Source organism: Marmota marmota, unplaced genomic scaffold (genome assembly GCF_001458135.2).
Source record: "Marmota marmota marmota unplaced genomic scaffold, marMar, whole genome shotgun sequence".
Taxonomy (NCBI): domain Eukaryota; kingdom Metazoa; phylum Chordata; class Mammalia; order Rodentia; family Sciuridae; genus Marmota; species Marmota marmota.
Genome location: NW_025999961.1, coordinates 4,933,942 through 4,948,584, shown reverse-complemented (window position 1 = coordinate 4,948,584; position 14,643 = coordinate 4,933,942). Strand labels below are relative to the sequence as shown.

The window sequence follows — 14,643 nt, the reverse complement described above, 5'->3', positions numbered from 1 at the left end:
ATATATATATATATATATATATATATATATATATATATTCCAGAGAACATTTTATTTGGGATAAATATAGTGGGCTCAATATATATATAAAATATTTTACATTGGCAGGAAAGAACATCTCTGCTACACTGCTAAATAAAAAGAGATGGCTGTAAGTTATAAATTTAGATACAAAGATATATAACAATAATATAATTCATATATACTAGTGTAATAAATATAACATGCGTAATCATATAAGAAAAACACAATTGTGTGTTAACATTCATCCAGGAAAATATGTAAAAGGCCACATTGCAAACTTTCCCAAGGTGGCAGAACAAGGGAGACATTTCACTTCTTATTTTAAAATTCTGTATTACTTACAATTTTTTAAACAAACACAGTATTTTGAATTTTCATTCTTTTTTAAGTTGGGGTAAAATACACAATATCATATAATTTACCATTATGGTTACTTTTAAGTATATGGTTGAGTGGTACTACATACAACCATCACCACTACCCATCTCCAGAATCTTTTCTTTTCCCAAACTAAACTTGGTACCCATTAAATAATAACTTTTCATTATTTTCTCTCCCCAGCCCCTGGAAAACACCATTCTTTCTATCCATATGATTTTGTCTATTCTGGGTTCCTCTTATAACTGGAATCATGCAATATTCTTTTGGGAGAGATTTATTTCACTTAGGATAATGTCCTCAAGATTTATCCACGATGAAGAATTTGTCAGAATTTTCTTCCTAATAATGCTGCATAATATTCCACTTTATGCATATACCACATTTTGTTTATCCTCTTACCTGTCAATAAACACATGAATTGCTTCCACATTTTGGCCATTATTAAAAACACTGCTGTGAACACAGGTTTACAAATACCTGTTAGAGTCCCTGCTATCCATTCTTTTGAATGTATTCTTGGATCACGTGACTTCCGTGGTTAGTGTTTTGAGGAACTGTTACACCATTTCCATGGGAGTTGAATCCCCTTACATCCCACCAGTATTACAGATGGGTTTGCATCTCTCCACAATCTCACCAACACTTATCATTTTTTGTGCAGTTTTTAAATAATATTTTGAAATTTTTTTAAAAAACTACAAAATCCCTATTGCTTATCTGATGGTACTACAAGAGTCTTAATCTCAAAATTCTTACTGTTTCCAGATTATTTAATTTTATGTATTTATTTATTTATATTCGCCTCAGAAAACACCAGGGAAACAAAACAGTGAAGTCTACAAAAACTTGGACGTGTAGTACTGAAAAGTTTAATTAAAGTCTGACCCCAAAGATCTCAAAACACAGGGGGACAATGAAGCATGTAATTAACACTACTTCAAAAAAAAAAATCATCATAGATTTGGGGTTTGTCCATCAGGGCCTGAGAGAGAAGTACTTTGTATGTAACTAGTATCATTTTTATTAAGTCAATAACTCTGAAAAAAAAAAAAAAAAGAGGCCGAGACATTGTGTCCTGGGCTCTGTGGACTGTGTGATGTGCCCCCTGCCTTAAGCATAAATAAGCCTCCTGTCAACTAAGTATCTTCAGCAACTTGAGGGAAGAAAGGTCAATGATACCACAAAGAGTTGAGGATGCAAATGGAGGGGACCAAAAAAATCAGGGAGGTTACAGAGTTTAGACTCGGAGGAACAAACCCACCTGAAGGTGGTCAAGAGTTGAGGGCTGCAACAATTAAGCTACTAACACGTGTCATTTCATTTTCAGTATTTTCAGAATGGTTCATTCACAGAGGTGGAGTGTGGATGTTAAAAGTAAGCACTGTGAACATACATGCTTTAAAATACCAGGAAGATATGCCAGGGAGGGGAGCTAACTTCTGGAATGGCAAAGCAAGGAACTACAAAAATCTGCTCCCACAGGAAAGCAAAGAGAACACTAGGAAACCAATTGTTGGAGTCAATTCTCTCAGCACCCTCAAAATCACCGAAAAGCCTGTGTGATCTCAGGAATGTTTACTCAAGTTGAATCTTTTTTAAATTTTTTTTTTAAAGTTGAATCTTGATTAGTCTAGTGTGCTTTATGGCATTACAACTGCTGCTAAAGTCACCTCTCTCTCCCCTGCTCTGTGGTGGCTTTGAGAACCAATGGTCACTCCACAAGGGCAGCTGTGAAAACCAGCAGGATAAGAGCCACCAATGGAAGCAAAACCAGTGTGGAGTTCCCCCAAAGCCCCACCCCCGGAGAACTGTCATTATGTGGCCTGACAGCTCCCCGAAAAGCTCCATTCTCAGGACTGGACTTGATGTGACCTGCCAGTTCCATCTCTAGGACTTTTTCAAAATCAAATGGCAATTGTTTAGCCTCACATCTGTCTGAGGTGGCATTACCTGGGGTATGAGTAAGAAGTTAACCAAAATAATTTAAAAGGAAACAATGGGGAACAGGCTGTCCACAGAGGATTTAAAAAATCTCCAGCCTATATCTGAGAATATGGAAGGCCGTATGTGTACATGCACATGTGCAGGACCATGTACATGTACAAAAGACATCTGAGAAGGCTCCAGTCTCTCACCTCTGGCTGATCTTGAGGTTCTGCACAATCGAAAAGGTATAGAATATCTCAGAAAAGGATGGAAGAGTTATTGTTTCAAGTTATTTAAAGACATCTCTGTCCAGCATTAACTAAATACCAAGCTAACTGAGCAGATTTCAGTGGCTGCACCTACCAAAGAATACATATTTAGTATATGAAAATCATTAAACAGCAACAATAACAAATCCAGGACCAGGAAGTAGGGGGAAAAGGGGTGAGCTGGGTTCAGAGCTGCCACATTAAATTATTTGTAATGTCCAGTTTCAATGAAAAATTCTGAGTCATACAATTATGGTCCATACACAGGCAAAAAAGCAATCAACAGAAACTTCCCCCAAAGAAGCCAAATGTTGGATACACTAAACAAAGACTTCAGGAATTATTTTTTAAATGTTCAAAGCACCGAGGGCAATCACGCCTGAAGAATTAAAGAAAAGTATGAAAGCAATTTGAGATGAAAATCGTATTAAAAGAGAACAAAACAGAAATTTTGGGGTTGAAAGGTTGAGCAACAAATGAAAAATTCACTAGCAAGAAATATCTCAACAGCAAATATGAACTACCAGGAGAAAGAATCAATAGACTTCAAGAGAACTGAATTAAGAGTATCTCGTCAGCCGAACAGAAAGAAACAAGTATACAGGAAAATGAACAGAGCCTCACAGACCTGTGGGACACGAGTGACTAGAGAGTCTTCAACAACTGAAGAGAGAAAGTAAAAGAATCATTAAAGAAATGATGTCTGGAAAAATTCCCAAATGTGATGAAAAACCTTAATCTGCATATCCAAGAAGCTACTCATCCAAGATGGAATTCAAGTAAAGATGAAAAGATTCAAGATCCACACCTAGAAACAACAAAGGAACTCAGTAAGGGTGCAGGATAGAAGATCAATATATAAAACCCACTGTATTTCTAGATACTAGCAATGACCAGTCTGAAAATGTTTCTATCAACAATAAATTCAAAAAGAATACTCTTCTTCAGAATGAATTTAACCAAGGAAGTGCAGCACTTCTATAATGAAAACTACAAAGCATTGCTGAAAGAATTAAAAGAGGATTTAAATAAATGGAAAGCAAGCAGCCATGTTCCTGGATTCAAAAGCTTAATAATGTTAAAATGGCAATGTTCCCTAGTTTGATGCACAGATCCAACAAAACCCCTGTAAAAATCCTACCTATCATTTTTGCATAAATTGACAAGTTGCTCTTAAAATTCACAAGAAGTCCAAAAAAATCCAAGTAGCCCAAACAATACTGAAAAAGAACATAGTTGGGGAGCTTACACTGCTAAGTTTCAATAATCAAGCATAAAAACAGACACAGAGATCAACGGCATAGAACTGAAAGTCCAAAGCCACCCTTCCACTTGTGGTCAACTGATGATCAAGAGGATGCCAAGATCATTCAATGAAGAAGAAAACATCTGTTCCATAAATGGTGCTGGGAAAACTGAAGCACCTATACAAAGGAATGAAGATGAACTTTTAATTTGCCCTATACACAGAAATTAATTCAAAAATGGATCCGAGGCCTAAATATGAGAGCTGAATATTGAGATGACCCTATATAACTGCAAGTTCTCTGAATTAACTTTTATGCAATACTTACTGAAGGGTAAGTAAAACAATGCGTTAATAAATTTTATATTCATGTTATCAGAACTCAAGTAGCTATAGCGATTGTTTAGAACTCAGGCCACAGAAAGGTGTTAGAGGAATATATTTATCACTGTTGTTTAGAAGTACTAGCTGATTACACTTATATTTTCTTTTTTTTTTTAAAGACAGAGAGAAAGAGAGAGAGAGAGAGAGAGAGAGAGAGAGAATTTTTTAATATTTATTTTTTAGTTTTCAGTGGACACAACATCTTAATTTTATTTTTATATGGTGCTGAGGATCGAACCCAGCGCCCTGTGCATGCCAGGTGAGTGCGCTACCGCTTGAGCCACATCCCCAGCCCTAACACACTTATATTTTCTAAAGACAATGCATATATAAACAAGGTTGTTGTACTCTGCAAACCCTTGGTGCTGTATCCCTGCTGCTTTCCAGGGCTTTCTACCCAAGGTGTGTGTTGCTCCCACCACTTGGTCCTCCATATAGCATTGTTCAGTCCAGATTTTGAGTTAATTCTGGTTGTTGTTTTTTTTAAAGAGAGAGAGAGAATTTTTTTTTTTTAAGTTTTCGGTGGACACAACATCTTTGTTTGTATGTGGTGCTGAGGATCAAACCCGGGGCGTGCACGCATGCCAGGCGAGCGCGCTACCGCTTGAGCCACATACCCAGCCCAATTCTGGGTTTTTAATTTCAATTCTTGGGCAGTAAGGCATTATATATGACCTAGGCAAATCATTTTTTTCTCCTATACCTTTTTTCAGTTAGTGGAGTTAAAGCATTTGATCATAAAATGTTTTTCAATATTTACAAAAATAATCATTATACCTATTTGCAAATAATTCAGTATTATATTGCACCTGAGAAGCCATCAACAATGATACTTTGAACTTGAAGTAGAAAGGTAAATGTACTGTAATCAACTTTTCATATCACTGCAGACTGTATTCTCAAATGACTTAGATACTAAATTATTTGCAGAGTAAATTTTAAATTCAAACATTTCACAGGAATAAAATAACTCCAGTCCAATTACTTTAAAGGGAAGAAGAGATCCCAGATTTTTTTGCTATGGCAGACTGGCCACAGACTCTCTGTACTCAGGTAACACCTGACAGTGTAAGAGGCATCCGTCAAAGAATAAGGCAGTAGATCCTTCCCAGGGAAGAATAAGAAAAATTGGGGCACACAAAGGCAAGATAAATATACACACTACTGGTGTGACATGTAATAAAATCACTGGACATCCCACAAAAAGAATTGTTATATTTTAAGACCCTGAGTTATTATGTACACCAGTAAAAATCACCTGTTCATTTAAAAGGTAGAGAAAATTCCCTATGGATGGCTAGAGTTAATCGAAAGTTGGATATATAATAAAATATTATGAGATTTAAAAAGGCCCCAAAATAGAGAATAAAGAGTGCTCATGGAAAAAGAAAAGTGGGTGAAGCACGTAACAGCTCCTACCTTGGATGAGTTGTCTGTAGAACTGGGGCTCTATGGCTCCCACAGCCATGAACTGCCCATCTGCTGTCCTGTAAGTTGTGTAGAAAGGCGCTCCACCGTCTAACAGGTTCTGTCCTCGAGGCTGTTCCCACAGTCCCATGTTTTGAGTTTTCCACAGAAAAGAACTGAGATATGCTGTACCTTCCACCTTTGAAGAAGCAGAACACACATAAATCCAGATAATTCAAGTGTAAAAGCAGGAATAATGTCAATTCAGGTTTTTAAAATGTGTGTGTTGCAGTGATTATACATGTTATACAAGTTCCTAGGTATTTTTGCAAACTTGAGTTAGAGAGGGTTTATGGTAGAATAACAACCAGTTGTGCTCTTCAGTCCAGAAAATATTGCCAGGCTTAGAAAGAACTACTTTTGTTCTTCCCTTCCAATAAGATTGGCAAAATGTTGATAATTTTTGAAGCTAGATGAAGGTACAAGAAAGTTCTTTACACTAGTCTCCACTTATATATATGTTAGAAATTGCCAGAAAAAAAGCTAAAAATAAAACAAAGGGATATTAAAGTATGATTTTCAAGACCTACAACAATATATATAGTGATATAAGAAACATATCATTATTTAAAGGTAAATCACATTACTGTTACATTTAACTTATTTTGGCTTGAATCCAATACCAAGTAAACTAAATTTAAATGTTTAATACATCTTATCTTTAATGATCACTAGAATGTTACAAAATAAAAAAAACAAGATGGGTGGCAGGTGTATGGCTTTTCTGAGTACACACTAATTATGGGGATGCTACCTTCCCAACAAGTCCTAAAGTAACACTGAATTCGCAAACTCAAGTATGATTATCTTAAGAATCAAAATGAAAAGCGAGATACTCTGGGCCATCCCTGTGGATTTTATACTTCTGATGATTCCAGCACCCCAGAGAGTAGTCCACACAGCATCCTTATCCCTGAGGCTACCAAGAGGGGAGAATAAGCATGGAATTCCTATTACTGGATGCGAAACAAAGACAAGATTTCTTTTAGATACATCTCAAATTTCTCTTTTTATTGAAAATCTCCTACATACCTGAATTTATGGCTGTTATATTTAAAATCACTAAATAAGTAACTTTACAACTTTAATATGGAGACACATTCTAAGAAATGCATTGTTATGGGGTTTCATCAGAGTGTGAAGACCATAGAGTGTACTTACACATCCTAAGGTGGAGGGCTGCATAATTGTATGGACCACTGTCAGACGTGCAATCCATCAATGACTGAAACATCATTATACAGAGTCTGACTGAAGTTGCACTCATGTAAGTGGCCTATGTGGGTGGTGCTTCCACTTTTTGAGACTGAGTTACCCAAATCTTGGCAATCCCATATTTATACACATATGCATAATACACACATAAATATGTACACTATTTTAAATATATTTTATGTTCATGTTGATGTGAAGTATATTTTTAGATATGTCCTATACCAAATTCAGACATGTCAGAGACAGCTCACTCACATTCTTGAGTAAACCTTAAAAGAAATTTTTCCCTTCAAATGGCATAAATTTGACCTTGAAATTGAAATACTATTGTTCTGCATGAGTCTTAATTCCAGCTTGCTCATACAAAACCCAGCAAGTTAGTATCTGCTATAAACAAATACCTACTTTATGCTGAGTCCTTGCCCTGTCAGAGCCAATGGGACAACAAGTGAACTCAAAGTGAGTCAGGCTCTCACATAGCACCGCAGAAAGTTTAGTTGGAGTTTTGAATACTGATTATCCTACTTTTATATTCAGGCTAAAAAAGTGTGAAAAGTTTCAAGATTCTGTATTGAATTACCTTGATTAAAAAGTGTTTCTGCTCTGCTTCATCATAAATGAAATGTACTTAGCAACACAGGAGCCACAGGACAAGAGTCAGGGTGTTAGCTCTCCCAGTCAGACTTCAAGGTCTGTTGGTGGTCACCCCAGCAAGCAGCTTTTCTTGCCCCTAATCCTCATATCATGTATACTGCCCAGATGAGGTTCCATAACACAGGGAAATGGCAGCTTCATCGACCCACCAAATTTTTATGCCATCCTTATCGTGTTGGCCCACTGCATGCAACTCAGTGTGTCCATGTGCTCCCTGGAGTGTGGGTAACACAGCCGAGAGGACCCCACATTCCAGTCATCTTAACTCTATAGGGTCCAAGGCAACAGAACTGTGGCGAGACAAACACCAAATCATTCCAAGTGAGCATGAGCCAAGGATTCTGTTGCTAAAATACTGAAAACTACTGTCCTATAAGAAGAAGGTGTTGCCTCACCTGAATCAGCTTCTACAGCTTCTATTTGACCTTGAAGAAGAAGTTGTGAATGAGATCTACTGATCCTTCAGGTCTTGAGTAATCAGCCAACACTCACAATCCCCTAATGTGAGCACGAATCCTGAGGGCTTCCAGTTTCATAAATGATAAAGCTTACTACCTTCTAATTATTGGGCAATTCTGATTAGATAAAAGCAGTAATCACATTATTTGACTATAAGTAACCAACCCATATATTTAGAAAATTAGTCAACTATTACTAGATAAGTATTTACCTTAAATTCTCCTTAAAATTACCAAAGCCCCATGGTTGTTTTTTAACTGATCTCTTTTGGACCCATGGCCTGTGCCCACAGAGGGCAGCAGAGGGAAGCAATTCAAAGCTGGAGCTTTAACCTCTGTAGCCTTCAAGTTTTCAACACCAAATGAAAGCCAGCCAATTTCCCTCAGGAAGTTTCATGGCTCAAAGAGGGAGCCCTGTGTAGGCCCCAGCCCTGCACCTGGTGGGGTGAGGGTGCAGCTGGAGGTGGAAGTGCTATTGCTGTTGCTATCACTACTTCATGCTATAGCTGCACTACACCTGGGCCAGCAGCTAGAAACAAAAGATAAACCCACACCACTCCTTCCAAAATACATTCTGAGAAGGACACAAAGGACAATGTGAGCTGTGCTCCATGACAGTCACAAGAAACAACACAGGAGAGGACTGAGGAGATCAGATTCCAGCCCGGGATATACTCTGCAAAGGTTGCCAGTGAGCCAAACCAATTTACACTATTCAGTCTTTAAACTTGGAGGTGTCCACCGGTGTGGACCCTCTGGCCATTACTCTTCTCTAGGCAGCTTCTCTTGCCTTGGTTTCCTCAACAACACTCCCTTCTGGTTCTCTACTTCACCCTCCTTAGCCCTTGGTTTTCGTCTTCTGCCCACTCATTATGTGCTGGTGTTCTGTCCTTTCTTTAAGTGACCTTTCTCACCTGGCTCCCAGATTATTCCCAAATGACTCTGAAATCTTTTTCTAATTCCTAACCTCAAGTATTCAAACTAGATATGAAAGGTACTTCATAAAGGAAATGACCAAACTGTACTTCTTTTCTTTTAGAAGAGTCTCAATAACAGAGTATCTGCTCTGTGCTGGGCACTATTTACACCTAAACAATGGATGAACTCATATAATTCTCTAATAATGCTGTAAAGTAGACATATTATCATCTCCATAGTACAAAGGAAACTGAGGACAGAAGGTGCAGTAACCCTCCCAAGACCACAGAGCCATGAGACCTTGGGCAGATGTCTTCACTTCATAACAATGTACAGTCATCCCCCCTTTCTATAGTTTCACTTCCCACCATTTAGTTACTGGCTGTCAAGTGCACTCTTAAAATATTAACTAGAAATTTCTAGAAATAAATCATTCATCAGTTTTAAACAACTTTTATTGCTATGTATATAACTTGTTATAATTTTTCTATTTATTATTAGTTACTGTTGTTAATCAACTATGTGTCTAAGTTATGAATTACGTTTATTACCAGTATATGATGTACGTGTTATAGGAAAAAGTATAGTATATAGTGAGATTTGATGATATCTGCAGTTTCGGACACTCACTGGGGGTCTTGGAACATATCCCCTGTAGATAAGGGAGGACAACTGTGTTCCAAATGAAGTTGTTGCTTTGAAGATTAAAAGGAATCACATAGAGAAAGTGCCCAGCAGAGCATGAGGCAAGTGTTGAATGTATGACAATGCACAAACAGAAGCATTATGATATTGGAGCCTCCCCTAACAAATGCAGCAGGAAAGTCTAGACAGAAGGCCCATTTTGCTTCAGCATCCATGAGAATCTGATCCACCTACTGATGAAGACTTCTTGAAATCCTTCTGAATGAAGATTGTTTGAAAAGATTTTTTCTTTCATTTTTTTTTTTTTTTTGGTACTAGGGATTGAACCCAGGGGTGCTTAACTACTGAGCCATATCCCTAGTCCTTTTTATTTTTTAATTTTTGAGATAGGGTCTTCCTGAGTTGCTTAGGGCCTTGCTAAGTTGCAGAGGCTGACTATGAACTCAATATCCTCCTGCTTCAGCCTCCCGAGTCACTGGAATTACAGGCATGCAGGACTATGCCCAGTTTGAGGTATTTTTTTTTTTTTTTAAGCACAAAAAATAACTTGGGGAAAACTGTTGAAACACCACAGAGGAATCAGGTAAGTCAGAAACAGTTCAGAGGAGTGACTCCAAAGATGATTAAATTATGACATTCTGACATGTATGAAGGCTGTGTGCCTATTTTAAAGAAAAGGATATTCTTGGTGACCTGAATTCAAACATTAAGCTTCATTTATTTCTTGTTCAGAAAAAGATTTGAGGTAACCATATAGCACACATAGGAGCAAGTGGTAGGTCTATCATCCCCCGCCCAATGAATACTTACCATGTTTGCATCAATGACCTGACCTTTGCCAGAGCGTGTGCGTTCAAAGAGAGCCATCAGAATGCCCAGTGCACACATGAGGCCACCACCACCAAAATCAGCCAGGAGATTCAGGGGAGCATATGGATTGTCACCACTTCTGCCAATTTTTGAAAGAACACCTATACCATTAAAAATAAATTTAATGCCTCTTTTAAATACATACATGAACTTCATAGAAGAATAACCAATCTCTAGTTACTGACCTGAGTAAAAACTAGTACCTCAGGCTTTTCCAATTTGAACCTACACAGCCTACATATAACAAGTTTTTGACAGGCTCTTTGTTTTGATGATTTTTTTCCTTTCTAAAACTTTATCCCAGACAACATTTTCAAAATTTGTTAAGTTTTTACTCACTGGATTTTGGAAAAAAACAAAACAATGATTATTATCAATTCATGATATAAACGGAAAACAGTGTCATGTGCTTTCATTCAAACCACAAAGAAAGGCAAGAAAATAATTGTGTACAAGAGATTAAATTTTAAATAGGTGTGAACAGCCAATTTTATAATTACCTTCTCCCTTGATCTATATGTATTCACAGAAAATCTGAGAATTAGGCTAGAAATAAAGAAACATTAGGACCTGAAATACATGGGGTTTTCCTAGTGTTCACAGAAGCCTGAAACCAGGACTCAGGCGATGATTCCCAATGAAGGAACATCAGAGTCCATCTATTTCAGTGTTTTCAAGGTGTGGGTGATCATCACTACTACTACCAAGTCTCTTACTCCCTAGTAGGGGCCTGAGAACTGACTCCTCAAATGTAGTAAATAAGTGTTACTAGTGTGAGGATATGTTATTCCTCAAATGTGTTAAAATGAGAAGGGAGCTTCAGAATCATTGTTCTAAGAATTCAAATTAACCTAATTTAAACAATCATGCTCTCCTTATTGATTCTGATAAGAATTTAAATCTGCACTTTAAAAAATTCTTGTTAACCAATGTAACTGCAGATCTTGATTGGGAATAAATTTAAAGTGTAGAAAAAAATTATTCTTCAACATACCTGACAAAGCCAAGTAGTTGATGTCATGACCAGCTTTCCTGGAGAATTGGCCTGACTGGCCAAAGCCACTTAGTCTAGCATAGATGAGTTTTGGATTCTCCTGCAGCAGAATCTCTGGCCCAAGTTGGAGTTTCTCCATGACACCTTAGGAGAAAAGTAACAACAAAAAACATTTTTTTAAAAAAAGAGAACATGAATTGAGAAATGGAATAATCCCTCATATGAGGTAAACATAAAACTACATTCTTCCAAATGTAGAACATTTGTTGTGGATTTTGTGAAAGTTGTCAAAATCAAAATGGAGTCACTTTTTCCTACCCTAACCAAAAATAAATAAAACTCAGAAGTTATGAAGGAAGGGATTTCATGCATATATGCCTGATGAGAAGAACTATTCACAGAAGATTCTATCAGAACCACAACCTGGCACAAAGGCCACCAGAAGATTATACAAATAAAACTTCCGTGAGAACATCTGCTCAACTGTCTTTAATCTCAGACCACCACCACCCTTGTTACTAATCCTGGTAGCCAAGGATTAGTTTCAAAATATTTTATGGAATCCCCGTTTCACCTGTAAAAACTTCCCCTTGCCTCAACTTCTTGGAACACCTCAGAGTTTACTGTGGAACATCTGCTCTCATTATTATGATCCACTATTCCCAAATATCACTAATTAGAGAATATCTCTTCAATTGTTATTTAGGTTGACCACTTATAGCATGTTTCTAGTAGAAAAAGACCTGAAGAGTAAGGACCCCATGTGTGGTTTCTGCCACAGGATGTTATTTTTTCATATTTCACTCAAGGCATATCCAAGCCTACTCAATCCCCAAAGCAGGATCTTTTTTTTTTTTTCCCTCTCTGTGCTGTCCTGGTAGTACCCTTCCTTCTTCCCTCTCAGTTAGGAGCTCCTTCTTCAGGATTCACAGCATGCTCTTTCCACAGGCCTGTATAAAACCTTCACAAATAAAGCTCAGAAACATCCATAAAACCAAAATTAGCTACAGTAACACCTCAGAATTCTTAAGGTATCAAGTATGATATTTACTGCACAAAACCCAGGTAAACTGATATCTTAAACCTCCTGGAATTAAAAGTCATCAGGATTACATAATATACTGTTTAGGACTCATCATCCTGATCAGTGATGAAAACTGAGTCTAGTCATCCACCTTTTTTTTTTAATCAGTATTTTTTGTTTATTTATTTTTAATTCTATTTATTTATATGTTATGTGGTGCTGAGGTTTGAACCCGGTGCCTCACACATTCTAGGCAAGTGCTCTACCACTGAGCCACAGCCACAGCCCCTAGTCATCCACCTTTTTGAACAGTAGCCACAAACCCTCACCTGGAGACTACATGTCTATCCGCAGCTCTCCTAACTAAAGACCTGGAACAAATAATTTAACCATGTTGATCCACCCTCACCTTCAAATAGGCATTATTAAATCATTATTTAATTCTAAATATCCTCAAATATGACTGTGATGGCTAAAATGCCTGGTGCCCTGTAGACTTTAAGTTCTTTTGCCAAACGTTTACTGACTTCCTACCAAGAAATGTTTTGGTTACTCTAGCATACAAATTCAGTTTTAAAAGGCTGTCTGACACAAAAGCACCAAGTAGGTTGAAACCGGTATGGAGAGTAAGAATCCAGGTCCTGGTAAGGGAAAAAAAAAAAAAAAACTGAATTAATAGTGTTCGGTGAAAGCAGTCGTGATGAAAGGAAGACTGGATTCAAGGATGAAATACAGTTTACTGAATCAGGAAACTGGGTGGATACTGGTTCCATTCACTCTGATAAAGTATACATAAGAGGAGATGCCATTCTGAAAGGAAAGGAGAAAGGCTTGGTTGGGGTTTTGCGGCAGTTGCAGTGCAAGCGGAATAGTCTTAGAGAGAGGAACGCATTCAAGTATTTTGGTAGCAGTCTGCAGCTCCAAGGGTTGGGGTACAGATGAAGAGCTGGGCCCCACCTGTATGTAAAGCAGAAAGCAATAGGAATGAGTGTAGAGACTCCAGGGCACAAAGCACAAAGGAATGACCTGAGGCCGTGGGATCGTGGATGCTTTGAAGGGTACACCACCCCCCCAAACAGCAACTAAATGCCATGTACCTCTAGGCACTCTGGGAACAGACGTATGGCTTTTATTAGATTCTCATATAGTTTAATACCATCAAATAAGCAGATACAAAAGGGCAATGGATAGTGGGCAACCAGGAAGGGGTCAAAAGCAATGAAAGAAACAGGGCATTAGCAGTATCTCAAAATCCAAGCTTTAGAAGATCATCTCAAGAGAATGGTCAACAAGACCAAATGAGACTGAAGGTCGTAGTAAGGTTGGGACGCACGAGGTTTCACGTGTCAAAAGGACCAAGGTGCGACGGGGGCAACCTCAATCTCAGTGCAGATGGGCTCCTGATGCAGGAACCTCGCGCGTCCCGCCCGTGGACAGCTCGCTGGGGCCGAGGCTCACCGCGGCGGAAGGGCTCCAGAAGCACGTCGGCACGCGTGCACAGGCGCCGCAGCACGGCTGCTCCCTGCGCCCGTTTCAGGTCCAGCACCAGCGAGCGCTTGCCCCGGGCCAACTGGCTCACATCGCCGAGGGAGCCGACCCGGTCCACGCGCAGCACCTGCGCTCCGAAGTCCGCCAGGACCATACCGCAGAACGGGCCGGGGGCTAGGCCAGCCAGCTCCACGACCCTGACGCCATTCAGAGCCATAGTGCCTCTCGGCTCCTTCAGAAGAAGACTGAGCAATCCCGGCCCGGCCCCTGAAAAAGGTTCAGCGGACCTGGATCACTCCTACCTAAGGCGCCGCCCCAATCCCGCCAGCCCGGCGAGCTCCCTCCCTGCGCGCCTGCGCACAGCCGCGGAGTCTGCGCAGTGGCGCCCTTCCCGCCGGGCGTCCCAGGTCACAAGTGCAAAGTCCGCTGTGATCTCTCTCTTCCCTCCAGCCTTGGTGTTCTGGATTGCAGGTCTCGACCCTGAGGACTCAAATTGTCACCTTTCTCTCTAGACTCTTATTCTCCCCGTGGCGTCCCCTGGCCGTTGTACTATTTGAGTCCCTACCCTTGCCTGGCCTTAGAGAAATACAAATAATCTAAATTCGTAAGAACTACTCTAGGGTATTTCCTTCCGCAGGGTGCAGGTTGTCTCAGTCACCGCCCCTGGCTTTCACATGGAA

General features: G+C 39.1%; 1 protein-coding gene across 2 annotated transcripts in view; it reads right to left on the bottom strand.

The window, feature by feature from the left end:
* Positions 1–14,315, bottom strand: part of Amacr (alpha-methylacyl-CoA racemase) — a 17,827-nt gene extending 3,512 nt beyond the window's left edge. Inside the window, exons 1-4 of one of the 2 annotated variants that reach the window (XM_015496378.2) lie at positions 13,934–14,314; positions 11,452–11,595; positions 10,398–10,558; positions 5,650–5,836 (exon numbers count right to left, since the gene is read on the bottom strand). In XM_015496378.2, the coding sequence (XP_015351864.1) occupies positions 5,650–5,836; positions 10,398–10,558; positions 11,452–11,595; positions 13,934–14,180 (739 nt within the window). In that variant the 5' untranslated portion in view covers positions 14,181–14,314. Of the gene's footprint in view, positions 1–5,649; positions 5,837–10,397; positions 10,559–11,451; positions 11,596–13,933 lie in introns of both variants that reach the window. The other variant, XM_015496379.2, reaches the window with a different exon arrangement.
* Positions 14,316–14,643: the final 328 nt, after the last annotated feature.